At 30.4% G+C, this 12,027-nt stretch overlaps 1 protein-coding gene across 1 annotated transcript; it reads left to right on the forward strand.

Annotated features, from left to right (window-relative positions):
* Positions 1-8,230: 8,230 nt before the first annotated feature.
* LOC148802749 (uncharacterized) lies at positions 8,231-11,669 on the forward strand. Its single transcript, XM_088897976.1, has 5 exons — positions 8,231-9,585; positions 10,579-10,920; positions 11,013-11,118; positions 11,199-11,478; positions 11,596-11,669. The coding sequence occupies exons 1-5, from the start codon at positions 8,231-8,233 to the stop codon at positions 11,667-11,669; spliced, it is 2,157 nt and encodes a 718-aa protein (XP_088754102.1).
* The last annotated feature ends 358 nt before the right edge of the window (positions 11,670-12,027 follow it).

Consider the following 12,027-nt stretch of genomic DNA (forward strand, 5'->3'; position numbering starts at 1 on the left):
ATCTATCTATATATATATATATATATATATATATATATTAAAACAAAGAGGTCAAAAATTTTTTTATTTATCTTCAAAATTATCTCTAATTTAATAGAGAAATTTTCTCATAAATTATCTCTATTTCCTATTTATCCTCTCCCATACTTTTTTATCTATATCTATCTAAAGAAATTTTGGATTAAAACATTTAAGAATTATTTAAATATTCTAACAGAATTATATAATAACTTTAAAATATTGATTGTAAACAAAAAAAATAATTTTATATTTTTACAAAATATATCACAAATTATGTACTAACAATTTAAATTACGTTTTTCTTGATTATCAATTTAAATTTTTTCAAATATTTAATAATACGTAATAGCTTGAAATAAATAAAATTCAAATAACAAAAAAAATTAAATTTTTTATAGATTATTTAAATACATAAACAACTAAATATTTATCATAACTAGATTTCAAAGAGTTAAAATAAAAAAGTTATGTAAAAAATTTAAAAAATTCCTCAAAGTAGAAAAATAAATATAACATAATATTGAAATTAATAATAATAATATACTATAAAATTAATAATGAAATTATGTAATACTAGTATAAATTATGATTTTATGGAGAATTAAATTCAATAAATAATTAATATTTTACATATTATTTCAGTATTTAAATAAATAAAATTTTTCAATAACAAAATATTTAACATAACTAGATTTTAAATAAAATAAATAAATTAGGTAATAAATTTAAAAATTCTGAAACGTAGAAAAGTAATTATAACATAATATTGAAATTAATAATAATTTAATATTTTTACATAATATTGTAAATAACTAATTTCACCTATATCAACTAATAATTCGAGAAAATAACTTTTGAAAAAATTAATATTTATTAATAATAATTTTAAACTCTAAATCTGTATTTATTATATAATTATATATACTAAAATTAATATTTATTGTATTTCAGTAATTATTTATTGTTTTCTATGATAAATGCATTTTCAATGATTATGTATAAATTTATTTTGTTTTGTTATTTAAAAGAAAACTTTCAATAATTATTGGAGATTAAACTACTATTATTGAAAATTTTAAATTTAGTTTATTATACTTATTGTATTTATTGTATTTTTTTTATAACTTATTAATTAATATTTATTAGAGATTAAACTATTATTTGAGATTATACTATTTATTGACTAAGTTAATATATTTTTAGTACTTATTGTAGTTTCGTAATTATTGTATTTTTTATTATCAATATATTTTTAATAATTGTGTATTTTCGCTATAAATTTTCAATATTAATTATTATCTATGGTTGGGTTGTTCAATTTAATCAATTTACAAATGGCCAAAGCAAAACTGATCCAACCCTTCCGGGTTGGGAAATTGTTGAACCAAAGCCGAATAGAAATAGTAGAAATCAGAATGGCAACGGGTTAAGATGGGGATGAGGAGCCTTTCCCCATCCCCATCCCCGCAAAAATCCCCATCCACGTCCTCGTCCCCATCCCCGCTAATGTGGACAAAGTTATCCCCATCCTTATCTCCACGAGGACCCCCATTCCACATGATTCTTTATAATGTCAACCATTATGTTTTTGTTTTTTATTTTATTTAAAAATAAAATAAAAAAATTTACAATCCTATTAGAAAATATTCAACCATATTTTTAAAAAATATTAACATATAGGCGTATGTGTACATATATACATATATAAATGTACATATACATATACATTAACGAGGATCCCACGGGGCAGGGAGTGCTCTTCATGTTCCCTTATCGTCCTTGCCAACGGGAGTGAAAGTTTCCCCATCTTTGTCTCACAGGGGGAAAATCATCCCCATCCCGCCCCATTTGGGGCAGATCCCCACAAGGATCAAAGAAATGGGAAAATTTGTCATCCCTAAGTTTGATAAACAACTCTATCTAAAATTAATTATTGTAATTTTTGTTTTATAAAATAATTATTAAAAGTCGTATATAAAATATAGATGATTATAAATTATTATATTAAACAATTGCATACAGGAATGTCAATGGGTCAAGTTAAATGGTAAACCTGACTTGACCCGACCTTATATGGTCGGGTTTGGATCAAGTATATTTGGCTTAGGGTTGGGTTAGGGTTTTGATTCTTTGACCTGAGTCAGGTTTATGTTTTGGCTGACCCGCCACACTGGGTCATGATACCTTGCATATATTCCAAGTATTCTTGCAATTTTTTGAGTTCTAAATTTATTTGCTTAAAGTTTATAATTATTTATATATTGATTTTGATTTTCTTCTTTTTTTTTAAATGGAAATGTGTTAAAACAATTTCCTTATTTAAATTAATGTATTTTAGGTCTTCAAAATGTGTTAAAAAATACATTTAAAACTATACAGGTCAAGTTGGGCTGGAACTGGATTAAACCCTATAGGGTCGGGTCGGGTTCGAGAATCGTGTACTTTTAAAGCTGGGTCGGATCGGATTTGGATTGGAGTGATGAAAGGTAGGGTTAGGATTGAGACAAACTCATCTCGAACACAACCAGTTGACATATATGTTTCTATTGTTTATCTTTAACTTAACAAATTACGTGCACCGCATGGGTCCTCGCTAGCAACATTGGTATTCTTGTACATATATGAATATTTACACATAAATAATGGCACACCTCTCATTGATTGAACGAAAGTGCATGAGAAATTGTAGAAACAAAAGTACAGGTGATCCAAATTCGACTCTAGTTTCACTCAACTACAAAGTGGAAATGCAAGAACAAAAGGTGAAGTAGATCGGAACTCTTTTATTGTCATACAGAAAAACTTGTATCTATTGTAATTAATTCTTTCCCAAGTTCAAACATCAAGGTTCAAAATTTCGTTACGCATCGATCGATCCGTATCAGTTTTTTAGCTTTCAGGCACGAGAGACGGTCCTAAAACGAAGGTACCATCTCTTTCACCATATCGAAATCATATCAAGTTCGTATTGGACTGGTATCGGTCAATTTTGTTATGTTTTGCCCGTGTATCGGTAGCGTATCGGTCGATATGCGATGAGTTCACTATCGCGGAAATACAAATAAAATAGCCTTCGAAAAAGGGCTTCTAAACCCATTTCAAAAGTCTTCTTTCTTCCCAAACCCTCCGGAAACTTTCTTTACATTCCTAGAAACTCAAATCTAGAAAAAATCCATCAAAACACTTACAAAATTGAAAGATTGAACAAGTTTTTCAAGGTTGTGAAAAAAGGAGCAAAAATAGGTACATTTTTTAAGATTTTTTACATTTTCAGGCAATGTTTTTGGGTTTCCCTTTTAGTTTGGATGCTTAAAAGCATCTTTATGTATATCGATCTGCTATTCTTGAGCAAAAAATCCCACTTATTTAGTTTCTATATGTAGATCTTTGTGAATATTTGTAGAAATTCAAAAATAGTAAAAAAACTGAAAAGAAATGAAATTTTTAGGTTTTTCCTGTGATCTACCTCTAAAAATTGATTATGTTGTAGATCTATGGATGACCTACTATGTCCATGGATCAATTGAATTTTTTTCTAAATAATTGATTTTTTTTTATTTTTTAGTTTTTAGAATATATATATATATATATATAATTTCTTTAATTTTATGTGATCTAACTCTATAGGTTGAGTATGTTGTAGAGCTAAGGCAGATCTAACATGGTCCATAATTCCATACACCAATATATTCAAATATCATGTGAAAATTTTAATTTGTCTTTTTAATTTTTATTTTTAGATTATAAATATATTCTCTAATTTTTTGCTATGATCTAAATTCTAATAATAACTATTTACAGTAAATATATAGATGATCTACTATGTCCATATTCAATAAATCCATTCAATTTTTCTGTTACATATTTACTTTTCTTAATTTTAATTTATTTTTAGAATAAAATAAGCAAAATAATTATTTTAATAAAAATAAATGATTATTCAGTTTTTATAAAATTAGAATGAAACATGCAAAATAATTACTTGATCTTTTATGTCCATATATCCATTCAATTTTTCTGTTACATATTTACTTTTCTTAATTTTAATTTATTTTTAGAATAAAACAAGAAAATTAATTATTTGAATAAAAATAAATGATTGTTCAGTTTTTAGAAAATTAGAATGAAACATGAAAAATAAATATTTATCTTTTATGTCCATAAATCCATTCAACTTTTCTGTTACACATTTACTTTTCTTAATTTTAATTTAATTTTTAGAACAAAATAAGAAAAATAATTATTTGAATAAAAATAAATAATTATTCAGTTTTTAGAAAATTAGAATGAAACATGCAAAATAATTGCTTGATCTTTTATGTCCATAAATCCATTCAATTTTTTTGTTGCATATTTGCTTTTCCTAGTTTTAATTTAATGTTTAGAATAAAACAAGAAAAATAATTATTTGAATAAAAATAAGCAATTATTAAGTTTTTAGAAAATTAGAATGAAACATGCAAAATAATTACTTGATCCTTTATGTCCATAAATCCATTCAATTTTTCTGTTACATATTTACTTTTCTTAATTTTAATTTAACTTTTAGAATAAAACATCCAAAATAATTATTTGAATAAAAATATATAATTATTTATATTTTAGAATGAAACATAGAAAATAATTATTAATTTTAGAATAAAAATAATAGATGTCCTTGAAGCCATTCAAAAAACTATTTGTTTAATTTTAGAATAAAACAGGCAAAATAATTATTTGGAAAAATAAATATATATTTAAAAATAAAGAAAATGTTTGATTAAATAATTACAAAACTTACATAATTATTTGATTCATTAATTGTTAATTATTTAATTTGATTGGATAAGACTTGGAAAAGTGTTTAAAAAAATTAAAAAGAATTTTTAGTTTGAGCAATATTTAAATATGTTAAAAAATAAAAAATAAAAGGCATTTCTATATTTCACATGATAATCTATAACTTGAATGTGAACATAATTATGGATAATTATTTATAAATTTGTGAATATTCTCTTATATTATATGATTTTAAATTTGTGATTAAATAAGTATATATGATGGATATTTGGTTATTTGGGTAATTAATGTGTTATTTTTTAAATTATATAATTTATTTAATTACTTGTTAGATTTATGATTAATTGTTACTTATAGGTTCTAACGTTAAATTTCTAAATTCTAATTAATTTTTGTGCATATGCTTTATGATAGTGTAACACTGAAAATTTGTGAGATTGTGACACATTGAAGAATAAGATATTGGTTGGAAATATGGCACCAAAATTAATGGGAACCGGTTCCATACAAAATGCAAGTATTGTGGGCAAATTATGAAAGGTGGTGGTGTGACCCACCTGAAATAGCACTTAGCAAGAGGATGTTCCAATGTTGTTGACTGCCCTAAATGCCCACTAGAAATTTCTAGGGCAATGTAAAAGCATCTCAAAGAACAAAAGATGCTTAGAAACCAACATGAAAAGATAAAAAATGATTAGAAGAACATTAGGGCCCAGGGATGATGATGATGATGATGATGAATGGGAGGAGGACATAGAATCAATGCCTCAATATTGTAACATAGATGATGATGATATAGAACAAAGAAGATATAATATGGGAAGACATGCATCACGAGCTACATACTGGGAAGAGCAAGTACAATGATTTCAGAAAAGTACATCTATATTTGCAGATTTAGAGTATCAAGGTGGTAGTGGCTCATCACAAGCATCTTTATTAAAGAGTAAAAACAAATTATTTCTTACACCAAGTATGAAAGGAGCATTCTCAAAACTAAATTCCTTTAAAAAATTTTTATCAAGTAGGGACACTCTTAATATTGAAGAGATGGATAAATATTTGTACAGAGACAATGATGCTTCACAAAAAAAAAAAAAAAAAAAACTTAGGGAGTGTCATGAGAAAGGCTTTGGACATAATATGAAAAGAGGAATTGCAAAGTTTTTATTGTACAATCACATTCCTGCAAATATAACAACTTACCCATACTATCAAGTTATGATAGATGAAATAGCCAATGCAATAAAGGGTTTAAAGGGGCCTACAACATTTGAGGTGATGGAAAAGTTTTTAGATAAAGAAGTGGTTGAATTGAAAGACCACTTCAAGACATTTTATCAGAAGGCTAACACTTATGGGCTTAGTAATTAATTGAAAGACCACTCCAAATCCGACTCCAGCTTTGCTCAACCACAAAATGGAAATGCGAGAACAAAAGGTGAAGTAGATCGAAACTCTTTTATTGTCATACATGCCTAAAAAACTTGTGGCTATAGTAATTAATTCTTTCCCTAGTTTTAACATGTTGAATTGATTTTCTTTTCCTATTTGTTCCTGAGCTTGCACGATGGGGGGACAATGGGATCTCCTACAAGCACAAACTTTGCAAACTCTCTAAAAGCACGAAAATCAATTACACACTAGGAATGTCTCCCCATGAATTGAACATACATGTTAGGAAGATATTCCCGATGTGAAGATGGATACCATTTGTGCAAGTTAACACACTAAGGGGGCACTCTTTTTTTGGATTTTGAGAGGGGGGAAGTTGGTCAATAGGATTTTAGTTCCCATTGCCAAGAATTCCATGTTCATTTTTCAGATTAATGTAGGGACTTGGGAAAGTTTGTATTCATGGGTATTACCTAGGTAAGTGATACCATCTCCTAAGTGAGTAAATAATTTTCCCACCTAGGAGGAAAGTTGCTAACATTTGAATGGGACAAAAGTGCCCCTTTTAATAATGCATTTTTGTGACTAAAATGGTCATTACCTTATTTACCTGAGAAATAAAAGAACACGGGTAAATTCACTTACCTGGGTAAGTGTTTCATAGGAAAAACATATCCAAGTAATTGTATTTACTCAGGTAAGTTACTTACCGAAAAGCTAACGAGGCTAAAAGCACACACATATATGTGCAAGAGATATTACTGATGTATAGATGGATACATTGTGTGTATATATTTTGATTGCAGAAATCCAGCTCAAATGGAGCTGCTCATCCTTGTAACCATTAACTCTGGTGACAACAGGATTTGATCCCTGATGAGGGTGGATTTGGCCCAAAAAATCCCTTCATCAATCCCAATTCTCTCTTCTAAAACCAGTTAATGTCCAAATCAAAACTGAGCTAGCCTACAACTTCGATGAATTAAATTGAATGAGTTGTCTCCAAAACTGAATAAAGAAAATGTTGGATTCAAAATCACATACAAAAATCTATATATTTTGGTGTGGTCATCTCTGATTCTCAAAATATCAGGGATGCAAATGGATTTTATCCACGAAGTCATGTGAGATTCGAGTCAAATTCGAATTGCAGTAATTAAATAACAATTGAAGTTGTTGAACTGAAAGATGAATGATTTTATCTTTTTAATTATTATAATAACTAATAACAAAAATTTCAATCAATGAAATAGTGCTCTATCTAACTTCATTCAACCATTAAGGAGCCTAATGTTTGACCCTTAGATAACATCTATTGTTGAGCTGAATAACTTATTTTTTTGTCTTTTAGTGGATAAAATAATTTTTTTTAGGGTGAAAGAGAAGATTAGCTTTTCCTAATCTAAAATATGAGAGAAATTGAAAAGATTGCATTACTATTGATAACAAGATTACAAACTTAAATAGAGAAGGGTAAGAGACTCTTGTAAAAATAAAACTCTATCCTAATTCAATTCAAATTCCATCTATCTCAACCTTATCATTAAGCCTCAACTCTATCTTAATAACTTTATTTTATTCCCTAACACACCCCTTTAAACACATGGGGATAATAAATCTTCATGTATTTGACAAAACTACAACTTGACAAAACTACAAGTGATGAAATGATCTTAATGGTTCAATTGCTTTGTGTGTGTGTGTGTGAGAGAGAGAGAGAGAGAGTCTTTATTGGTTGGTTACAAAGGCTATCAATAGGCTAATATGAGCCAAATCAAAGATGGGCCAAAATAGGCCAAGAATAGACCTCAGTGGGTCAATTGGAAATGCAACAACGGGATAGCTTCTTAAGCCAATGGGCCAAAATAGGCCATTCTGAAAATGGGCCAAGAGGGGCCAATGAACACCCAATTTTTGCTTTCTTTTTTTTTCCTTCTATCCTTCATATAATTTCTATATTTTGGTTTAGAAGGTGTTAGTTAATGCTTAAAACTTGTGTTCCTTCCATATTATTGTTTCAGTTCACTGTTATCAAATGGATAAATGTTGGATATGTCACTCATCAAGATGGAGTGAAGAATACATAAGAGGAGTCACAAGTTTTTTAGATTTTGCATTTGAGAGGTCATCTAAAGATGGGAGAATCTTATGTCCTTGTGTGAAATGTGTTAACACATGCTTGCTTTCAAGAGGGGATGTTTTTGATCACTTAATATGTGATGGCTTCCTCAGAGGGTATGATCATTGGGTTATGCATGGGGAGTCCTTTGATGCATCTCCATCTACTAATGGAACCTGTGAGCAAGAAGAGCGGTTTCAGCATGATATGCATGGTTTATTACATGATGTTTTTCCCATGTTTACAACAGAGGGGGATCATGATATGAATTTAGGTGAAGAGGACTTGTCACAGCATGGAGAACATCATGTTCAAGAACCCAATGAAGGGAGTGACACACAAAAGTTTAATGATTTTACCAAAGATGCCGAAAAGAAGTTGTACCCAAATTGCAAGATCTACACAAAGCTCTCTTTCATTGTACATCTCTATCACATAAAGTGCCTTCATGGGTGGAGTAATAAGTCATTCTCCATGTTGCTAGAGTTGTTGAAAGATGCATTTCCAGAGGGAAACACATTAACACACTCTTACTATGAGACAAAAAAGTTCATTTCAGGTCTAGGTCTACACTTTGAAAAGATCCATGCTTGCCCTAAAGGTTGTATGTTGTTTTGGAATGACAAAGAAAATGAAGAAGTTTGTTCTGAATGTGTCATGTCAAGGTGGAAAACAACTCCATATCATGTAGAAGATGACCCACAATCTTCTAATCAAAAGAAAAAGAGGATAGGTGCAAAGATCTTGCATTGGTTTCCTTTGAAACCAAGGCTACAAAGATTGCTTATGTCTTCAAAGACAGCTTCAGACATGAGATGGCATGAAGAGGGCTGCACCAAGGATGGACTATTAAGGCATCCTACAGACTTTAAAGCTTGGAAGGATTTTAACTCTCAATATCCTGATTTTTCCTCAGATCCTCACAATGTTCGCTTAGGGTTGGCTTGTGATGGTTTTAATCCATTCAAGACTATGAGTGTTACTCATAACACTTGGCCAGTCATATTGATCACTTACAATTTGCCTCCATGGTCATGCATGAAGCAACCTTCTTTCATCCTTTCATTGCTTATTCCTGGCCCAAGTTCTCCTACAAACAACCTGGATGTGTACTTGCAACTTTTAATAGAAGAGTTGAAGGAGCTTTGGGAAGTTGGCACCGTAACATTTGATGCCTTAAGAAAAGATTTTTTCCAGTTGTATGCAGCAGTAATGTGGACTATTAGTGACTTTCCAGCATATGCAAATTTGTCTGGCTGGAGTACTAAAGGGTAGTATGCATGCCCTTCTTGTGGATATGAAACTAGCTCAAAGTGGTTGCATCGTGGTCAAAAATTTTGTTACATGTGCCATCGTAGATTCTTAGATCCTAACCATAAGTTTCGGTATGATAGTCAAATCTTTCGATGGAACTCAAGACCATCGGGTACTACAGTGTTGAGACAATTAGAAGCCATCTCATTTACCTATGAAAATAACAGAATTGATAGAAATAAGGATGGGGCACAACAATGGAAGAAGAAAAGCATTTTATTTACATTACCTTATTGGGAATATAATCTAATGCGTCACAATCTTGATGTGATGCATATAGAAAAAATATGTGTGTGACAATGTTCTTGGGACATTGATGAACCAGGAAGGAAAAACAAAGGACAATTACAAAGCACGTCTTGACCTTGAGGAAATGGGTATAAGAAGTGTGCTTCACCCTAAAAAATACCCTAGTAGTGATAGGGCTTGCTATCAAATGACTTTGAAGGAAAAAGACAATTTTCGCAAAGTCATCAAGGAATTGAAACCTCCAGATGAGTATTCATAAAATTTTTCAAGGTGTGTATAGCTTAAGCAACGAAAGATTATTGGGCTTAAATCTTATGATTGCCATATTTTGATGCAAGCTCCTTCCTATTGCCATCCGAGGGTATTTGCCCGATAAAGTAAGCTCGGTTATCATTGATTTGTGCAATTTCAAGGAATTGTGTTCTATGGTTCTTCATGTACAAGACCTTGAGCAACTACAATTTTGGATTGCTTTAACACTTTGTGAAATGGAAAAGATTTTTCCATCTTTTTTCACCATTATGGTACATTTGGTAATTCATTTGGTAGCTAAGGCTAAAGTTGATGGTCCAGTACATTATGATGGATGTACCCCATTAAGAGGTACAATCCAATGTGTCTTATATTTCCTAAGTTTTAACCATATATGCCTTTGTTATATTAGTTTTTGTCTTAAAACTTTTAAACCTGTGCTCTGGTAGGTACCTTTGTACTCTTAAGTCTTATGTGCGTAATAGAGCCCATCCAAAGGCATCCATTGCAAAAGGCTATCTAGCGAATGAATGCTTAACATTTTGTTCACGGTATTTATCGGGGGTTGGGACAAGGTTTAATCGACCAACACAAAATGAGGATGCTATTAACCCATTCTTGGGGGTTTCTATTTTATCCACTCCAGGACGGCCATTAGGGAGGAAGGTGCAACATGTATATAAGGGGAAGAAGAGAAGTAGAGTTTCAAAAATCCATCTTGATAAGAAAACATGGATACAAGCACATAGATATGTTTTATTCAATACTGGTGCAGTCATCCCATTTCGAAAGTAAGGCTATCTATATATCTTGGTGATATAATGAAATGCATGATTATTTGATCATAAATTATTATCATTCTTATACAACTCTTCATGTGTAGACAACATGAGGCATCTACTAAGGCCCAAAGTCGTCCACGTCGTCTTTCTCCATATGAAATTGATAAGATTCAGGGTCAAACATTTCATGATTGGTTTCGTGATCGGGTTAGTATTATCTAGTATAAAGTTGGTTATATTATTTAAACAATTTGGATTATATTGACATGTTATATAATATGAATCAGGTAGCACGGTTGGATCAAGAAAGGAATGAACAAGTTACGGACCAACTTAGGTGGCTAGCCCATGGCCCTTGTGATGTGGCAAGGAGATACAGTGGTTATATTGTAAATGGTTTTAGGTTTCATACAAAAAGACGAGAGAAGTTCTTGAAAACTCAGAATAGTGGAGTCATTGTGATTGTGCATTCAATGAGTTATGCTAGTGCAAGAGATAGACGACCTATTCAAGGAGAGATCAGCTACTATGGTATATTAGCAGACATCAATGAAATGAATTACTCTGGTATGTTCAAAGTTGTATTATTTAAATGTGATTAGGTTGATGTCAATAGAGGATGCAAGAAAGATAAGTTTGGTTTCACACTTGTAAATTTCTCACATTTGAAACATATTGGTGAAGATTTGCTTGATGACCCTTTTGTATTAGCGTCTCAAGTGAGAAAAGTATTCTATGTGAAAGATGAGACAAACTAAGATTGGATGGTTGCCATGCCCTCAAAAGTTAGAGATGTATATGACATGGATGATGAGATTTCTGTTGATAGAGAGCAAGTGCATGAGCAAGTAATTGAAGACACTTTTGATGTTGCAAATGACACTTCAAATTGGATTAGAGATGAAGTTGATGGTGATGGCTTCAATGTCACACCGCAGATGGAGGATGAGGATGAAGAAGATGCTGAAATTGAGGAAGAAATGTTTTGATTATTTATATTTGATGTGTAACTCCAAAAAATCTAGTTTTGGTGCTGAATTAATGGTTAGTGTTATTTAATTTTAAATAGTTACAGTTAAAGTAACGGACTTATAGTGATTAATTGGTTTTTTCCCC

This window comes from Nelumbo nucifera, chromosome 2, assembly GCF_055504915.1.
Source record: "Nelumbo nucifera cultivar China Antique chromosome 2, China Antique-T2T, whole genome shotgun sequence".
In the NCBI taxonomy this organism is placed as follows: domain Eukaryota; kingdom Viridiplantae; phylum Streptophyta; class Magnoliopsida; order Proteales; family Nelumbonaceae; genus Nelumbo; species Nelumbo nucifera.

Bases quoted from the DNA above. Each gene is read 5' to 3' on its own strand.
- LOC148802749 (XM_088897976.1), top strand. From the start codon at position 8,231: ATGGATAAATGTTGGATATGTCACTCATCAAGATGGAGTGAAGAATAC. The intron at 9,586-10,578 runs GTAGTATGCATG...GTGCTCTGGTAG, and splicing joins TCTGGCTGGAGTACTAAAGG to GTACCTTTGTACTCTTAAGT. The intron at 11,119-11,198 runs GTTAGTATTATC...AATATGAATCAG, and splicing joins ATGATTGGTTTCGTGATCGG to GTAGCACGGTTGGATCAAGA.